The sequence below is a fragment of the Balearica regulorum genome, chromosome 13 (assembly GCF_011004875.1).
Source record: "Balearica regulorum gibbericeps isolate bBalReg1 chromosome 13, bBalReg1.pri, whole genome shotgun sequence".
In the NCBI taxonomy this organism is placed as follows: domain Eukaryota; kingdom Metazoa; phylum Chordata; class Aves; order Gruiformes; family Gruidae; genus Balearica; species Balearica regulorum.
The window spans coordinates 512,236-532,353 of NC_046196.1; the positions used below are offsets into that span (position 1 = coordinate 512,236).

General features: G+C 49.7%; 1 protein-coding gene across 1 annotated transcript in view; it reads right to left on the reverse strand.

Annotated features, from left to right (window-relative positions):
• The window catches only part of ZFHX3 (zinc finger homeobox 3), a 181,580-nt gene that overhangs the window by 15,005 nt on the left and 146,457 nt on the right, over positions 1–20,118 (reverse strand). Inside the window, 3 exon segments of the mRNA XM_075765694.1 lie at positions 1,009–1,111; positions 10,031–10,231; positions 10,439–10,572. Of these exon segments, the coding sequence (XP_075621809.1) occupies positions 1,009–1,111; positions 10,031–10,231; positions 10,439–10,572 (438 nt within the window).

The following is a 20,118-nucleotide window of genomic DNA, read 5'->3' on the forward strand; positions in this document are numbered from 1 at the left end:
CCTGCCTATTTTCCAATAAGACTGAAAGTAGTATTTGAGCCTTGGTCCTATCAAAGCTAGAAACAACAGGATTGAAGTTCAGGCCCTGCTGGCAGCAGTTCAAGGGGTGTTGTTTGAGGGGGGATGGGAGAAGAAGGAACAAGCACTCAGTGCACTGCCACTTTTCCAGGGTCTAAGAGCAGAGTCCTTCTGGAAAAGACAGCGTGATATGGGTAGAGGCCAAAAGAGGGATCCATTGCCCCAGGCAGCATTAGCTACCCTGGCTGTGCCAGTGCTGCCCCACCAGCATCACTGCCCTGGGGCCGTCCGGAGGGCTGTCTTCATTCCCAGATTCCTTACAGACTCTCCGAGAGGGCACAGAAGGAAGACTGGCATTACTTCCCTGACAGGTTTGAGATCAGACACTTTTGCCCACGCAGAATGATGGTCTTGGGATGCTGTCACATCACAGTACAAAGCCAGGACTAAACAGCCATTGACTTACAGCCATGCCTTCATAACACAGCATTGCAATGAAAAAGGCGGAGGAGATTTAGGCTGGATAAGGACTGCTCAAAGTTCCCCAAACTGTGTGCCCAGCATATGTACTTGATCTACGATAGCAGCAGAGCAAGTACAGCAGAGGTGGTTGCACACTCTGTGGCCGCAACCTTTGGCGTCTACCAATCCCTTCAGCCCTCTCCACCTCTGCTTTTCACCGCTCACATCTGGTCTTATCCTTTGCAAGGATTCAACACCATTTCCATGTGAATCGCCACAGTGGTGAGCTGTGCTCCTTGGCTCTGAGCCACCCTGCTCTGCCCTGCCACGGGGACACCAGGCCACCGGCCTGTTTGGGGCACAGATGAAGGGAGACAGCTCTGCTGGGCACCGTCCGACTGTGGTTCTCAGGAGACAGTTGGGCACAGGGAGCTCACCCGGATGGAGATGTCCCCAGACAGTCCCTGACCAGGTGGTGGGAGGTGGGGCGACTGGTGGGACCCGTGGAACTCGTTGACCCACACTCACCAGGCTGCTTCCCCAGCTCCTCTGCGGTGGAGTTCCCATCCTTCTCTGGAGCGGCGGCCGGAAGGAACATGCTGCTGGGCATCATCACCTCAGGTGTTGTCACCTGGAGACAGGGAGGGAAAGATGTAGGGAGAAGAAAAACACAGGTAAATATTTTAAACATCTTCAGTGGCAAAATTAGACACCGGAATTGTAAAGTCAGAGGCGTCACTTTTCATAGCTCACTGAAGACTCATGTTTATTAGACAAAGCTCACATCAGTCAAAAGTGTTTCTACAGTTACATTCTGGACATAATTAGCAGTGCACACTTGAAGAATAATCTTATTATTAATATTTTTTCCTTTATGTAGAATTCAGACTTTGATCACTGACAATGTTTTGTCATGGGCTGTGAAACTTCTTGTGCAACCAATTAGGTAGATAAGTTGAAAGGCCCACCTTAAGCTGCTGAAAACATAATAAGGCCCCTAATTAAATCATACCTCGTAAAGTACACTGTAATCTTGAACTAGGGAGCATTGCAGCACTGTTTTCAAAGTGTATCGATGCAGGAAAAGGAGGGGCATGAGAAAGAAAAGTACAAATAAGGAGAGAGGTGACAAAGAATGAATAAGGAAAGACTAAAAAGACAGCAAATTGTCTGGGAAATGAAAAGCTTTTGGTAACCCTTTCCTTGCTCTGACTGATGTGTTCCATTTGCCTCTCTTCAAGTGTTTGTCTAGAACCTGCACCATCATAACCAGTGCTGGAGAGTTTGCGTGCTTCAACTAGAGACGCTCTTTGAAAGAGTCACACGCATACGCCCATCTTTTTCTGGAAAACTGTGTTTCTTTGGGTGTATCCGGTCACACACAGAACACGCAAACTACCTCACTAGCGGTTTGCACATGGCTGGCATCAGATGCAGGACAATGAATACCCTTCTGAATGCCCAGAGCCAGTATCTCACACTACCTGAAAAGCTGCCCCACAGCCCTTCTCCCCAGAGCAGCAACTGGAAAGACAGACCCGTATCACCGTCACCACCCGTGCCGTTCTCCAGTGCACTGCTGCCAGCACTGGTGAGATGCCTGTGGTGAACGAAGACACCTCTACAGCTCCGAGCAGCTGCATGCTTCGCCCCGCTGACGTTCAGGGAGCGTTTCCCTTTCACCAGGGCCGTGGTACTTGAAGGAACAGAAACCAACGCTGGTTTGCAATGCTCGCGGTGCTTGTGCTTCCAGCCTCTGACTGCTGGGAAAGTGAGGCATAAATTAATGCTCCTAGACAGGTATGTTTCCTAGCAAAGCAAGTCTCTCCATCCTTCTGTCAGATACTAGGAAGGCATTTGAACCTTGGATTTCAGAAGAGAGTGAGGCTGTTATCTGCATGCAGTGTACCTTGCTTTCTGCAAAGTCAGGCACCGCAAGGCTCTGATTGAACCGCATGAGATATTAGCAAATCCATGGTGAAGCAGAAGGTAAACCTATGTGCAGGACATGAAATCTTCCTTATCTACACGCATGTGAAATCCAAGCAAACACAGACTAGACATTGGCTTCACTAAGTGAATGGAAGCAAAAACAGTCCATGAAAAAACCTCAGAAACAAATGTTTGCAAAGGAGTGGCTGCAGACATCTGAACCGCACCAGGGAGGGATGCTGAGCTCCATCCTTTTACTGGGATGGCCAGTGCACGGAGGTGAGTGCCGGGTCCTACAGACGTTTGCAGGAAAGGCAGCTGACACTGATAAATCACAGGAGGGAAGCTGAGCACACCAAATTCATTCCACCTTTTACTCTAAGCAGGAGCATCTGCCGGCCGTGGGTGGTGGGTCGGGAGACGTGAAAGGTCACTGGTTAATTCCCAGTAGCCAGGCTCGGAGGAGGGGGACAAGCAGGGATGCCGAGGAGGGAAGGCAAGAAGGAGCAGTCCCTCTCAGCTTTATCAGCAGGGAGAGCGCTTTCCTAGGATCTTTAGGAATTATGAAAAATAAATCATGAGAAATTAAAAAAAACCCCAACAGAGTAGAAAAAGAATAAAATTATCTAACACCTCAGCTGCACATCATTATAGAAAACTGTGGGCTTTTTATACGCATTACAGTAAGGCAGCCATCCCCACTACCACACTCAGTACGACGGATCAGTAATTGTTTTCATACACTTTAATTAGAAAAACTCAGATGGCTATGAATAATAATGGAAAAGAGAGACTTTTGCACTTGAAAGGTTGAAGTCAATCAAGTGTGAATGACGGCAAAAAAGAAAAAAAAAAGACACCAATTCATCAGGCCTCTGTTGTCTCGCCGCGTCTTTAATCATAATTCCTGATTGGGATTCAAGAAGGCAGTAAGCAGCGGTTCTTTGTCTGCCTTCACCTTCCGTCAATTAACTCTCCCCGAAATATAATCATCAACCTCACATGCTCCTCTGCATCTTAATCTGGGTCTCCAAACCAATAAGTCCTGCCCTATATGTGTTTAAGTAATTACCTTTATCTACCTGCATCTCCATAGCCACAGTTCTCACCCTACTTCTACCCCTCCCTCCACAATGAAAAAACAAAAAGAAAAAAAAAGGGGGGGGAAGAAAAAAAAAGGCTGCGGTACATTAAACTGCTACAGGCACAAAATCCCAAAAGACAAACAGAAAAAAGCTTGGAGAAAACTGCAGGAAACGAGAAATCCTGGATACGGATGCAGGGCAACTGCAGGCAGTCCAGACGGCTGGTCCTGGGAAGCACAACCTTGACAATACGGCACTGGCCTTGCTTCAGCAACCGGACTCGCTTCAGTCCTCTACCTCTTTCGGGCTTCTCCTGGAAGTGCCGCCTGTTTCCTACACCATCTTCCAGAGCAGGACTACTCTGTCTCTTCAGCCCCACAGACCACCCCCACGCAGGCACCAAAGATAAAAGTAGTGAAAACAGGCTGCAGATCTCGCACCATTTTGCATTTACACTGAATGCCAGACTGTCCATCTTGAACTATTTGTCCTTTCACACTGCAAACCTGCCCAGGGATATACCATTCCCTTGGATGTGCGTGTTGTGGCTGCTTTTAATGTAAACAAATAGTGGGAGTACCAAGGGGGCAGGAAGGTTTAGTAGGCCATGGCCACCCGACAGATAAGCCAGGAGCGGTGCTCTACAGCACAGCGTTTTGTACTTCAGAGGTATTTAAATGGCATTAACCATTCTGGTGATAGAGAGGAACATGTTTATCTCGAGCACAGCCTGTGTTAGCACGTGTAGTCGTTAAATGCCCTCTACCTCCCTCTCACCTGAGCAGGCAATTCCTGGCATGTAATCCTGGCACCCATCCTCAGCTCTGCCCAATACCTCTGTCTCCCTCTTTCAATGTCTCTTCAACATCAACTGTCTCACAACGGCAACATGTCAGTCAATGTGAACTGTTATTAAAAAACCAACCCTACAGATGTAAGTCCGACAAATGTGATTTGCCCTCTCCCTTTCCTTCTTCTGTACATACTTGTTTTGCTCTAACACTCAACTGTATCCCCTTCGCAGCTGCAGCCGCAATCTCCTGGCCCACAAGCCACCAGCAAAGCTTGGAAGCAGCACTCTGTCACCCCAGATCCTCCTCTGTGCACAGCTCCCCCCTGCCCCTACGTCTGAGGTCTGCTCTAGGTTGCTCTCCTGACGTTATCGCACAGAAGGCAAACGCTCCCCTTGACCCACGTCACTCTTGACCCTTCTGTCCAAAGAAAGAGGGAGGTGGGGAGGGATCGGCAGCTCACTCCTACCTGCTCTGTCCAACAGCCTGGCATTCGGGTACCAGAACGTGGGTCAGGTTCTGTCTGTCAGTACTTCACTGACGAGTCAGTGTCTCCAATGGAGAGACGCTGGGGCAGGCTCTCAGGGTGCACCCTCTGCTCCAACTGCCCCGTCCCCATCCCGCTCAGTGGGACAGGGAACTTGTTTGGGTGAAGAGCAAAGGAGGGGGAAGTTTGAGCCAGAGATGGTGGCAGCCCCTCCTGTGCCCCGCTTTGAAACACCAGGAGATGGGAATGCCGGCCAGAGAACTTCCTTCTAGAGCAGACTGCGGAGAAGCCAACATCTGCCTTAGAAGATGGAAAGCTGTTGGGACGAGCCTCTGTGCTTCCAAGGACCCTCCCTTTCAGATGAAGTTCAGATCCCCTTCAGCAGATAAAATTTATGATGACGAGATCCACTGACAGGCATGGGCACCCCAATTTGATCTACAGACAATGTCCAGTGAGTGACTGTTACGAAAAACCCAAGGGCTGACACGCCACTTCTCCTGCCTCCCTGCCCCACGAGTCCCCTCAGCAGGTCACACATCCCCTGACACCTACAGACCTGTCACCAGTCTGGAAAACAACCTGCGGGTCCACTCCTCACCGGTGACAACCTACAGCAGTGACAACCGTGGCTCCTGCTGTACCGCATCTACCAGATTTTTAAGACGATGAACTGCAGAGCCGCTTATCAGCACGGGCCGGAGGCTCAGAGCTGCAACACCCCTCCAGCGCTGGCCCCGCAGCGTGACACAAGCACATTCTTGGCACGTCTGAAAAATTAATCTCGGATAGCGTGAAAAGCCAGGTCCCCTTGTGCACTGGATCTGCCTGCTCTGACTTTCCCCCGGACCCAGTGACCGAACGTGTGGACAGGCTATGCAGTTCCTCTGTAAATGCCCCAAAATGCTGAAATCAGGCGGCTTTGAAAAGAAAATCTCTAGAAGGAGTCTGAGGAGATACATTACTATCCCTATGTCCATGCAACCAGGGGGAAATACACATGCAATGCAAGGTTCCCAGACCAGACAAAGGAGGTAATTTCCATTACAAAGAGAGAGAGAGGGTGCTGGAGTGAAAAGCTTCATTAGACTCAGAGAGGCAAAGCGATGGCAGTATACCAAGGTCACTTCTAATTTAGACCATCTAATTGGCAAACATGGCTCCAAATGGCTATCATCTCACAGGGCTCAGAATTAATGAAGCCCGATTATTTTCATTACCTTCATCCGAGATGGAGAATGAGACACAGAGTGAGAGGGAAAGGGGGGAGTGAGAGGGGGCGAGAAGGAGGGAGAGAGAAAAATTGAATGACAGCAGAAGGGAGAGAGCAATAAGAAAAGACAATAGGAAAGGGGGAAAAAATGTAAAGACAGCAAGAGGGAGAAGTGAGGATGGCAGGGACGGGCAAGAACTACTCTTAGAGCAAGGGAGAAAAGAAAAAGACGGGAAGATGGCTGAACCACTGGGAAGACGCCCTAAACCAAGGAAGAGAAAACCGACAACAGAAATGACGGGAGAGGAATGTGCAGAAGGATAAAGCTGGCTGTGGGAGGAGGGAGAGCTCCCCGCTCCCGGAGGCTCTCGGGAAGCCGTCCCTTCTCCCGGCTTGAGCCCATCAGTCTTGTCAATCGACTGTGCAGGCGAACTGCACTTCACCCTCATTAAGGGGCTCTCTGCTGAAGCGGTGCAGGCCCAAGATTAGCAAAGAGGCTGTTATGTGGAAAGATGGCGATCAGACCTGCTTAGAGCGGCTGAAATGCCACATAAAATGAACCTGGCCACGTTCGTTCACCAGCCTGTGGAAGGGAAGTCGCAGGGGCCGGGGTGGGGGATGGTGGGACCCCCTGTCCCTGCCCCGGGGGGCTTCCCCAGCCCCCATGCCCTGCAGGGAGGGGACACATGCTCCTCTCCCCTTGGCCTGTGGCTGCAGCCCCGCCAGCCCCCGTCCCAGCGCCTGGGCCGGTGGGGAGGACCCGGGCGTCCCGCGGGACAGCCAGCCCGGCTGCTCGCTGATATGAAAAGGATGGGGCACGAAACAGGCAGCTCTGAGATGCTGAGCACAAGCAAGCAGCCGTTACCATGGCAACAGACATATTAGACACTGCAGGTTCCTGAAAGGCGTCTGATAAGGTATTATTAACTGGAGCCTCCTCCAAACGTCGAGCGCAAAGACACTGTGTCGAGAGGGACCTGGCTCCCATTTACTGGACTGCAATTCCCTCGCGGTGGCACCAAGACCTGATTCACGCGCCAGACTGAGACGGGAATCTTAGCTAGAATGAGCAAAATTAGGAACCTTTGATGCTGCCACATTCTGCACAAGCCATACCAATTTCTCAAAATATTTGTCATTTAATGCAAAAAAGAACCACCTTCAAGACCCACATGCTATTTGACCTGAAGCAGGAGAGGCAATCTTCCTCGCCGGACGTATCTCTGGGTACCAAAGGAAACTGCTGCCCAGGGCCAGTGGCAATGGCACGGTGGAAAGCCCAGAAACGAGCAAGAGCCTCATGGCTAAGCCAGTCTTCACAGCTGTCAGCAGAAGTCCTGCGCTCTGCAGCAGAAGGATGAGGCCCTGCTCCAGCGCAACAGATGTGCTCACCTAAGGGCACCGTCCTGCAGCTGCCTCGGCCATGTCCTCTGTGGGTGTCCTGAGCTCCTTAACGAGTGGCTTATGCCAATCCTCCTGTATCCCGGAGGACACAGACCTGCTCAGGCCGAGAGAATGGACCAGCCCAACTGCACTCGTTCCGGACTGTGCTTTCTGCTGACAGCCCAGCTCAGAAACAAACCATTTCACATCAGTGCAACAGATACCCTTAGCAAAGTGGTTACTTCTGCTTACTGCTCTTACAGGGTCAAAATGTCTTCCACCAATTTAGTCAGAAGCCAACAAGATTCGTTCAATGCTCAGAAGGTATTTACACACAAGCACCATCAATCCAAATGGATGCAGGTTGCAGAGAGCGAGGTCTTTGTGACGGGACAGCTCCTTGACCCAAGTGCACGAGCGGTCGGCAGAGCAGAGCTACGCCCTGCTAGAGCCCGTGGGCATGGCCAGCTTCGCAGGGCGGGGAACGGCTGGGGCTCTTTTTCCCTACCTCTCTGCATTATGTTACTCAGAGAGTGCCGGGACTCATCAGCCTGGCTGGATTTTTAATGGGTTTTATGATGCGGCCCCTACTCAGGGCAGACGTGGTCCCTGTGGTCGGTCGGGAGCACTGGTCCACCAGTGACCACCGCGAGCCTCCACAGCCCGCCGGCGCGCAGGTCACATCTTCAGCTCCTGCAGAGCCTGGCGGGGCCGAGAGAGAGGGCAGAAAAGTGAGAGGACAGGTAGCTGGTAAGGCAAAGGGGGAAGACAAAAAGCATAAAGGCATTTGAGAAGGAGCCATGAGAGAACTGGAAGGGTGACAGAAAGAGAAGACCAGAGAACTGTGAGAGAAAAGCTGGGCAACACCGCATGTGCTTGCTCAGATGATGTCATAGGATGGCAGTTGATAAAAGAACATGAATATTACGACAAACCCTATATTATTTGCCTCCATTATCAGGAATCAGCAAAGAAGGGAGAAAACAAGCAGAAATAGCGTGCAAGAAAAAAAATCTCAAAGAGAAGGAACTGACAGGAATCAAAATAAACTTATTTTATATACTTGGCGACAAGTTCTTAAATGCAGACACAACCTTGCCTTGAAGATTATACCAAAGAAATAACAGTGTAGAAATCTGACAATACATCCCATTTGTGAATTTAGAAGGGTTTTTGAAAACGTGCCTTATTAATTCTACCTGTATCTTAAACTGACGCTAGCAAATGGAAAGGCACACTCATGTGAAACCTATGAAAAGGGAATTCATGAACCAAACATTCTGGGACTGAAAATGTTAGTTACTGAAGCAAGCGCTGGAGCGCTGGAGAGCGGGATAAGCCTTTATGAGCGTTTCTGCACCGCAATAGCACGTACAAGTCTCGCAGAAGAGGATCAGCAGCTGCACACATGACTCCACGCGTACGCCAGCAGCAGAGAGAGCTCGGTCAGCGGCTCTGAGGTAAAGCAAACCAGAGCACAAACCCAGGTCTCACAAATGAGAACCTGAACACTGCACTGTTAATTTACTACTTCTCACCAAGCACTAGCTCTCAAGTTAGACAAATTTCAATTCCTTGGAGACAGTGCTAGGTGCTAAAACAAGGATGCAGGGCAGAACAAAAGCCTGATGCAAACAGGTTTGTGCTGAACTACAACCTGCTGTCTGAAGTTTCTGCTCCCCATCAGAATATTGCAACAGCAATCACAACTCATGCACAGGCACAAAGCCGCTTGACAAACAGCTTGAGAGCTGTTACAAGTTTTGAACTCTGCGTGAAGATGGTTGACTGTACCTAGTGTACTTTCACTCCACACCTCAGTGGTAACTTCCTACTTCAGAGAATTTTAACTGCCTATGCTTAAATTTTAATTTAAACCCAGGCATTTCAAAACATCTTAAAAATAGCACTTGAAACAGTATCTCTAGTATTCAACAGTCCTGTAAGGTTCCACTGCCCTTGGGCCAACGGCAGCATATCCCTTGCTTGTTCAGGTTACCCGGGAAAAAGGGAAGTTACACAACAAAAGCATTGTAATTTTCAATGGAGCGATCCCTGACAGAAGTAACACAACCAACTTATCTCATACAACCATAACAATGAACCTCATTAAGTGAATGAAGCGAAGAACGTGGGCTGCACAGTAGGACTGTCTCCTCTCCATGAGATGAGACCGCCAAGGGAAGTTACTCTATTGGTTCCTAAAATCATATTTTAAGCAGAAACCTGGTATCTAATTTCCTGTAATGTTACCTTAATCACCCTGGCTGTCCTTCTTGGGAAGCGCTCATCAACACACGAGCGCTTTCTCTCTGCATCAGGAGCAGCACAGCTCATCAGCTACTGCATCTCCCAGAAGCTTCTGTGCAAAATGCGATCCCATGCAATGACCTCAGCAGTTAAAGGAAATCGTATTTACTCTAATCTCTTCACAGAGAAATTACTCAACACTGCAACACTGCCTGTTTCCACAGTGCTCAGGCACGGACAATACAGTCTCTGCAGACAAAGCATGCAAGGAAAACCCTAGATGACAGAGCCCTGCCAGATGATGGAGCTGCCCACTACAGCAAAGTTAGCCCGTGCAGGTCAGGCCAGCCCTTTACTCTTCACCTTTGCTAGGAAGGCAGCAGACGTGCTTGACCACGCAGCCACCTACCGTCATGATGAGTTTCTCGACACAGTCAGGTGACACGCTGTGCAGATGGGTGAGGTGCAGCTGCAAATGGATCTTGTTGTTCAGCATGTCCTGGCAGAGCGGGCAGCGAAGCATGGGCTGCACCGAGTGCTGGGTCATGGCATGCACCCGCAGTCGATTCACGTCTGTGTTACTGTACTTGCAATATGGACACTGATACATCTGCAGAGCAAGACAAATGAATCACGCAATTGTTACAGCTGCTGCTTTGCTCTTTCCTTACAGCTAGACTTTAATAATTCGATGCCTTCTCCTACCACCAGTTATCGCCTTTCATCCTCCTTCTCCTATTTTATTCTTTGCTTTTGGCACATATGTAACAAATTACCTGCTTGTAGATGCACAAAAAGCTGGGTTCTTCTTCCTTACCTGCTCTGATTTGGTCTCCTCTGAAGTTTTTGACCATTTAAAGGAGAGAGGTGACTCAGAGCTGCTGGGAAAGGATATTCGTTTAGAGGATGCTGGAGGCTCTGTCAGCTCCTTCTCTGCCTGGCTGGCTGGTGCTGCAACAAAAAGAGATTTGTATCAGGACATCCCCAAAGAGGCTTAAGTTGGACAAAGACAGTATTTCCATTTACTCTGCCGCTGCTCGTTGAAACACATACCAAGGAGTTGGAGGAGGATGAGTTTGTGGACTAACTTATGTCCTATAAATCATGTCTGGCCAAAAAAAGTTCATTCTTGATTATCTTCCATAGTAAGGGAACTGTGTCATTTGTAGTCAGAAGCCGTGAAATCCCAGCTATTTCTGTGGACTGCTTACAGCCCGTTAGGTACAGGGGAGTCTTGTCCGGTGCTTGTGTCGGACATGCAAATGCTTGGCCAGATGTGAAGGCTAATGTGTCATCTCCACCAGCAGCTGGACTGACACGACAAAGCAGAACTCATACTCCTAGCTCACCCGGGACGTTTTGCATACGAACACTTTGGAATACGTTTGCCTTGGGGACAGCTGGAAGGTGTGGCTGTCCACTCAACTGATTTGCACTCTGTGCTGGAAGCAGCAGCCGCTGCCAGGGTGGCACTGGCCAGCTCGGCCCGTGGCCTCGGGGACAAGCGTACATCTGAGGGTGCTTCCAGCAAGCGGTCCCACCAAAATCTCAATGGCAGAGACCCAGCGTACAGCCGGTGCTGGGGCGGGACCCGGACAATCTCACACTGTAACAAGCTGAGGAAAGGTGGTTTTATTTCAGCAAAACAGAAGAAGGCAAGTGAGCCCAGAAGTCAACAGCAGAGCACTCTGCGAGTCGAGGCGCTCCGAGAAGCACATCCCTGACCTTTACCCCTCCCCCGAACCCTGGCAGCCTGCAGTACATAAATTTGTGGGACATCTATTATTTAAAAACTGTAAGGACAAGTATATTATACACAGCCCCCGTCTCCTCCTCCCCGAACACACATTCATAACAGTACTTTAATCTGTCTCGAATCGACTTCAAACCCATTTCGCCCTTAATGGGAGTTATTCATTTTCACTTGAAAGGTAATATATGACAGCTGGATATTTAATATGATGGATCGGCTGCCGATTAACAAGGCACTGTAGCATTCTTAGACCGGTCCCCCCATACTCTTCCCCTTGTCTCTTTTTCTCTTTGTGAACCTGCTGGTATCCGCTCCTTGTTTCAGAAGATGCCGTCAGAGCAAGATCCAAGTAAACTGCTTCCTCCTCAAAGATCCTTCTGCTCACCGGCACGAGCTGTATCTCCAGAGGTACCACATCACAGTAAGGAATACCATCCCCATTTCTAACTGCCTTCCCTGCCAGACCCCAGCTCTAAGCCTTCAGTTAAATAGAAGCAAAACAACTTCCAAGAGAGGGAAAACAGGTATTGCAAATAGATAACTGTACTGTCAGAGGGAGGCAGGGATCGGAGGAGCTCTGGTACTACAGAATTTCTTCTTGGCCACGCCAAAGCCTGCTTTGACTTCCTTCCCCGCAGCGCTGCCCTGCTGCACCCTGGTACTTCAGCCCTGGCTGGTTACACAGCCTCATGCACGGACCTGAAGTCCAGGCTGGACCTGAACCCAAAACCACTGGACCTCGCTGCGCTGCCAACTCCACGAAAACGTCCAAACCTAGAGTTTCTTTGTGTAAAACAAGTCTGCGGTGTCAGGGCCGACTCACAGACACCAACGCAGAGCCGGCTCTGCCCCCTGCACAGAACGATGGGCTGCTGCTCAGGTGTATCCTTTGCCTGAACCTGAGACCTTCCCTGGGGTTCACAACTGGAAAGTCATTAAAGATGTCTACAGGACCAAAGCTGGTCTCCCTTACTTTCTACTCATAAAATGTGCTTGGAACATGAGAAACATGGCACCACCCCAGACCCACCTGCGCTGCTCCTCCGCTGTGGAAATGGTCCCTCTGGGTGGGTTTGGGGTGCAGAGACCACCACTGAGAGCCAGCAATGTGGTGGGGGGAGGACCACCCGGCCTTAAAATGCCTTGCCTGAGCCTGGTGTGATGTGAGTGGCCCTGGTAAGGAGGCTAATTGCTGTTGACATCGTCCACTCCTCGGTGTGACCTCGGACACGGAAGTGTCAGCCCCAGTCAAGCAGTCAGGCGTGAGCACCAACATCTGGAGACCCCGGGTCTGCCAGCATGGTCACACAGCCATGCAAGCTCTGCTGTAGCCCTGCACCAGGCTGGGACGACACCACCAGCCATGACTTTGGGTCCCCTTAGACTTCTCTGCCCTGGACAGTGACCATGTCTCCTGCATGGTCCGGGCACGGTTTCTCTGGGATCCATATCTGTCAACTGCCACTTCAAACCTTTGGGTGTCATCTGCTTGGCAAACCATCAATGGGTGCTGCTGTGAGCTGTGCCGGCACTGCCAGTCTGCAAGCAGGGCAGGAGAGGCAAGTGAGGAAAAGGGATGACTCGAGAAACCTCTGCTCATGTATATGGGTCGCCTTCCCAAATAAAGGATGGCAATGCTTTCAGTTTTGGCAACAGAGTGAGAACCACGAAATACCTACAGAATTGCATTAATAAACCCAGGTGAGCTCTGGACACTTACGAAACCCCTGGTGTCCTCCCCGGTGGTGGGATCTGCACTGGCACAGCGAGGCACCAGGAGCTCAGCCCCTGGTCCTCACCCTCCGCCACCGACTTCACTGTGCAGCGCTTCTAGCAGCTCACTGGTGTGATGTTTTCAGATGCAGTGACTAAATTCAGCAACCCAACTGTCAACTACCCCGTAGCTGCTGAACACCAGCTGGAACCTCTCGAGTCATGACAGGGTATTTTCTTATTTCCTTTCTACTGGGAAGCTTAGAATTAGGGAAAAGTAAAAGGCAATTAAAATTTACTTTTATGTACCATCTCCAAAGTGCCCAATTTTATTAAATGCATTCAATCCAACCCATAACTTTAATCCTTCAAACCCAGAATTCTTAATGATTGTCCAGACCCCAGAATGACTGGTTTGTTGCAGCGTTCTGAAAAATGCATACTGAATATTTGTTCTAAGTATTATTTTTTGAGTTGACAGCTTGAGGGGGAATTTTAACACCAAGACCGAAGTTTATTGTTGATAAACAGCCAAACAGACCAAGTGACACATTCAGTCCACATCACAGATCAGAGGAAGAACTCCCTTCTGCCTGGAGAAATGAGGACGCGCAGCTCGGTGCCTGCTGCAGAGCTCTCCGGCAGCTGCGCGGGACCTTCGCGTCTGCGCAGGGTGGATGGGACAGAATGTCTCGGCTGAAAATGTCAAAAGGGCCTCAGCCCTGAACGGCAGCTCAGCACCAGAGAAGGTGGAGCACAACGCCTGCGCCCTAGCCACGTCCAGCATCACGCTTACAGGTCCAGGCCTTGCAGGGAAGAAAAAGGAATCTGGTTTCAATATGATGTACGACTACGTATCTGTTAGTACTTTTATAATTTTGACTCTTTACAAAGATTTAGTTCAGATTTGCCGAACCTTAGAGAAAAATCTGTGTTTCTCAACAAATGTACCCAAAAGCCAAGTGTAACGGGACGGTGCTGCTGCAGGCATGCTGGCCTGCCACCACACTTCTCAGAGACCTATTTGTCTTCTCGCTCTTCCTCAGCAGCTTCTGCTTTTCAGAGGAGGAGGAGGAGAAATCCTCCCAGGCGTTATTTCAGAGGTGAGCTGGGACGCTTCCTTGGAAGTGAGGATCCTTTCCTTCGCTAGGTCCAGAGGCAAAACCAGCACGGGTCCCCACAGCTGCCTGCTCTCCATCCTGGTGGGAAGGGAGTCGCCACCCGTCCCCAGCCATCAGGTTCTTTTAGCTAAAGTACCACTGACAGCCCCTTCATCTAAACTTCCATCTCCCGACCCAGCAACATAATGGAGAAGCCAATTAAATGATTATTAATTCATGCTGCTTTCCGTAAGCCAGAGGTTCTCATCTCCCTGCATTCCGTAAACCAGCTTGCCACTTGCCCTAGAAATTTACAGTGGGGTTTCTGCTATCTCCATTGATTTAAAAACAACACCCTCCCCGCCCCCAGCCTAGAGAAAAACTCCCTTCCTAGTAAGTTCAGCAGCCGGCCTGGGAAAAAGTTTTCAGCGGGACTGGGGAATTGTGTTTTCACTGCCTGATGGAAAATAAAATTCCATATTTGGTGGTGCTCCCTCCTCAGACCTTCCCTGACGTTTTCCTGGAGCAATTACTCAGCATCACGAGCCCTCGGACCCGACCGACCTGCCTGCCATGCCTGCAGCGGGAAATGCCACGGCAACCGTCACCCCTGCACGGGTCTCGTGCAGGAGCATCCTTAAAACGGCTGTGGTTTTCCTCCCGAAATCCTCTGGCTGGAGCGGACTGTTTTATCTGTTTTATGTTCACGCAGCCTCCACGCGGGTGATGGGCAAGGCCAGGCCCCGTGGTCCAGACCGACCTGCGCAGTTCCATTAACAGCAGCTCAGGAGCCCAGCATGGAGGTGCAACCTCAGGCTCTCTGGCAGACAACTGCTATCCCGCAGAAACAGACAATTCCTGTTAATACAGCAAGAGTAACTCTGGGAGGGCGACTCCTCCGAGAGCCTGCAGTGACTGAGAAGCGGGCAGAGCCCCGCTCAGGCCTCCCCGAAAGGGCACCGGGCGTACAACATGGCTACAGCGCTGCCCCTTGTTACCTCATGTCTTAATAATATATGGTTGAATGTTTCTTTCTGAAACACCGTCTGTTTACATTCCTTATTCCCTGAAGGTACCATTCGTTCTAATAAGATGTTGTAGCCATACTAACAGGCCTGTATATTGCCTGTTGCTCTACAGTATTTTTTCAACTCTGTATTTGATAAATAACGTGATCGCATGATAGACAGAAGTAAATACACAGAGATTTGCAAGTGCACTTTTGTACCCAGACCTTTATTGCTGCCTTTCAGAAACGTGGCCCTGAAAATGGTCAAATAATTTGTTTTTCTAATGCTGTGTCATACCTTCCAGCCTGCAGTGAGTATGAACAACTGAATTACTATTAAATATTCACATTACAGTACCCAGAAGCCCCAGTCGCCACCAGACATTTCTGCCATGCACAGAGCACCCAGAAATCGTCACGGTGAGATGCCAGGCAGCAGAAGGGGCCCATGGAGGCAGTGCTCCGCTTGCCATCACGAGCAGCACAGATCCTCCCCGCAGCCGCGTGGATCAGCTCATCTCCCTCTAACACGGCACTGTGCTGGCAACCAAGAGTGAAGGTGCCGGGGGAGAGAAAATGACCTGCACAGGCTGGGCGAGAGATACGGGAGAAACAGCACAAAGTTACGGCTCAATCCCAAAGGTTACGAGAAGGAGCAGGAGAGTTGCTGAACAATGCGGCCGCAGGTGGCCCTGCCACGCTGGCACGCTGGGACGAGGGTCCAGGTGCTCAGACACGCATGCGCCAGCCACCGCAGCAGCAGCTGAACTTGGCACTCGACTAGCAAAGTGCTCCAGTAAACGTACCCGAAAGAAAAGGCCTGGACCAAAGCCGAGAGGCTTCCCTGCCCCGGGAGCAACAGCTCCCTCTTTGCCACTCCGAGCTGAACAGAGACTTGTGCCGGGCAGAAGGAAATACGGGGTACGTAGGAAATCATCCCATCTTGTGCACAGCATGACACCACCTTTGCAAAGTGTTAACCTAAAGCACTGCACCTTTTCTTCCAGTAATGGTGTCTAAGCTTATGTCTTCAGAACCATGGGAAACCTTGGGTTTTTTTAAATTACGAAGTGGCTGAAAGGAAACAAGCAATCATTTTTTATATTTACCTATCTCATATGGTTCTTGAGCCAGTTATCAATCTGTGTGAATATTATTGTCCAATTCAATTGAATAAATATTTCAACTAACCTACCATGACAGTCCATATCAACTAATTTATTAAATCAATGTGTTGAGCTTGGGAGATGGTCTAAACAATGGTAATTCTGCTAACCCGTTAAAACCAGCAGTAAGGGATCACCACCACTGCCGGGCAGCACACAGCTACCTGGTGAGCTGAAACTGCGGGTGAGGAAAGAGCGAATACGGAGAGTGGAGATAGCAGAGACATCAGCAGAGACCTGCTCGCTGAAGAACGTGCATGAAACGTATCTGAAAACAGTCGGACAGGCTCTGCTGTGGCACAGCAATTCACCCAGCACTGCTGCCGGGACAGCCCCGCCATGCTCCCACATGTCCTAGACAGCAGAGACTGCTGCGCCGGCGGGTTTCAGCGTGTGACCACTGCCGGCTCCGGCCTGGGGGCACGTGGGACCGTTTCTCCCAGCTAGGAGTCAACAACTGTTCCACTTGGGCCAGATTGGTAATTTTGCTGCTTTTCATTTTTTCAGTAGCCATACTTTGCTAGGTATAAACAGAAAGCTCAAAAAAAGTCACAGAAACGATCAGGCTGACCGTGAGGAAGACTCCAAGACGCCGCATTGTGTGGCTGGGCCCAACTGCCCCAGGGGAGCAGAGGGGCCAGGACTGGGCAGAGCCAGGCCAGGACGCTGCGCAGGGGGTGACCAGGGAAGCTCTGGGGCCCAGCTCGGAGCAGTGCCCATGGCCGGCTCCAGCCAGAGGGCAGAGCCCAGAGGGTCCTCCAGAGCCACGGCTGGGCCATTGCCCGCCCTTCGCCCCACACAGACCAGAAACCAGCACCTGCAGACGCTGCTGGGAGCCAGGTGCCCTGCTCCCACCCAGCGTCCCTGGCGAGCCACGGCACGGGGGCACCCGGCACAGCTGCTTTCCTGGGCTTCAGCTGGCACCCAGGAGCCTTTTGTGCTTTGTAAATCCCCAGGAAAAAAGCAGAATTACAGCGTGCTGTCCCATCCCCTCTCCTAGGTTTCCTTCAGACAGAAGCCAGGGTTGAGAGCGGCTCCACTGCGCGCTTCGTCCCCTTCCTGCTCTCTCCTCCGTCTTTACTCTGGCCGCAGAACATCCCAGCCATTAAGTGCTCAACAAACGCCATATATTAAAAAAAAACAGAAAAAAGCGGCAGCGGGGGGGAGGGGCAGTAATAGATTTCCGTCAGGATGTGCCTGACCTGTTTTTTTCAATTTCAGTAATTAGAAAGGCAGTGGGCCTGTAGGAATTATTCATAAACTGCAGGAGCTGTGCAGTATACATTTATGTTAAACATGTCAAATCCGATTGAAATCATGCCTGCCAGCACCATACTCCATAAACACACTTTTCTGCAACAATTTCCCAGCTCTCAGCAGCCCATTAATACCTCCTTTAATAGCAATCTACCACGGATTCGAATCAGGGACGCTCCATTGCACTAATTGCTCTGTGTTAGGTGAGCATCATGGATTAAAAAAAAAAAAAAAATCATTAAAAAAAATAAAAGCCCTTCAGGCTAGTCCTCTAGAAATATTTCATTTCAATCTATATTTTAAGTAGAGTTTGTTTCTTGTTTTTGTGGAAAAACCCCTGATATTCTACATCTATACAACTGACAGTGCATTAAGTAAGTCTCTTTCGTAGCTGGGTCACTGCAGATGAAGTGCTTCTCTCTAGTCAGAAAATACATATAAACCTCACCCCAGATCTCAAAAGTCTTGTACAAATCTATCCCGGTCTGATTCAGGCTTTAGCTGGAAACCAATGCGCTGAATATTAATCATTCACATCCTGCCTTAAAAATGGAGTTGGGAATAGCCACGGTTTCTTTCCTCCTTGCCGGTTTGCTTGCGATAAATCTCATGTTAGTCATGATGAGATAATTTCTAAAGCTCAGCCATCAGGCAAAGAGCATCTTCCTTCTCCAGCACGGAGGTGGACGGCCCCGGAGCAGGCAGAGCAGAGGCAGCTCCGGTGTGAGGGGCCTGCACCGAACGGCACTTCGGAGCTGCTTAATCCCCCTGCTGAAGAGCGAGGAAAAAGAGAAAGCAAACAGGTCCCGTCTCTAAACAGGGAACATCAGCCCTTTTCTCTCCACGCGGGATTTTAGGAGTCACAGAACCGTGTTAGTGCCCATGCAGCACTGCTGCTTGTCCGGGGTTGAGGGGAACAGAGGTGGTGGGAGTGCTGCTGGAAGCAGACGGCACTGCTGCCTTCCAGACATCTTTTAGGAGCCACAAAGATGTATGTGAAAACCAAGGTAAAATGAATCCTTATTTGGGATGGAGTTTTCCACATGTATATTTTAAGGGAAAGTATTATCTAAAAAAATCTTTCTGCTTAAGATTATCCCATTTTAAAATAAACAAAACAAAGAATCGATAAATTTATTTTGCAGCTGAGACATTTTGACAAATTTACAACGAAAGCAGAGAAGTTTTTCCTTTCAGTGCTAACACCGACACCGGAGCAGCCTGCCACGTGTGGACGTGAGTGCCGTAGAGCAGTCAAACGACCCTGCCTCATTGCTTGTGCCGCTGTGCAGAGGGAGCTTGGGAGACGTACTCGACATTTCATTAGAGATCTCACAACCTTTAAGAAAGTGGAAGAAATAATCACCCAGTGCGCAGTTAAGAAACTGAGGCACCAAAGGTGAGTAAATTGCTAAGGAACGTAATGATCAAATTGCAGCATGATGAACAGAAAACAGGTCTATCAACCTCCACTTCAAGACGCTATTTATTGGCTTTGAGCCTGCACTTCTTTCTCACCTATCTCCCACTTTCACAGAATTGCAGGGCTCAGAGGCACCTCCGAAGGTCAGCCGGTCCATCCAAAGCAGGATAAACTCTGCCTACTTCATTCCCAACGGCAGCTCGTCTGGTCTTCTTGACAGACCTCTGAGGAACCTTCCCAGAAAATCTACTCCAGTGCTTCACAAGCTGTACCAGGAGAAATTTTTATTTATTTACTATCTAACCTCAACCTCTCTCCCAGCAATTTAAGCCTGTTACTTCTCGTTGTCTATATCCTGAGCATGGAGAACAGATTATTTCCTTCCGTTCAGAAGCATTTTATGCACAAGAAGACTTATCTTGTCCTCCCCTCTTTTTTGGATCAACTAAGTCCGTTCATTCCATTTTCTCCTCACAGCTGAGCCTATGCAGACCATGCTCTCTTCTGGATTGTTCGTGCTCTTTGGGCTTTCTGAAATTTCTCCTGAACTCTCCTCACACCCCAAGCTCAGAAATGGACACAATCTTCCAGAGGAAGCTTTCCAGCACTGCGGAAACACATCCATTCTGTAATAGTTTCACCTACACCATAATGCTTGAGCTTCGTTTTGAAACTGTCCTGAAAAGCAGCGTCAAAAGTCTTCCTAAGGAGAAGATACAAAATACCGACTGCAAACAAGACCTTCTTCACACAGAAGGAAATTGGGTCGTGTTGACATGATTTGTTCTTGACAAATCCGTGTCGACTGTTACTCATCTCATTATCTTCCCGTCAGTACTTACAAACAGTTGTTTGGTCAATTCCCAGGAAAATCTGGGGCAAATGGAGCTGGCAGGTGTGCGGTTCCCCAGCTACTCCTTTAGTCAAAGATAAGCACCGTGTCTGTCCCCTTGTGGCACCCTGTTTTCTGTAAATTCACAAGAGAGAGCAGCTGACAGGCCTGAGGATGCTTCAGCCACTTTCTCACAACACCCAGGTACGACGCAGCACGTTGGGGACGTGACAACATTTAGCCT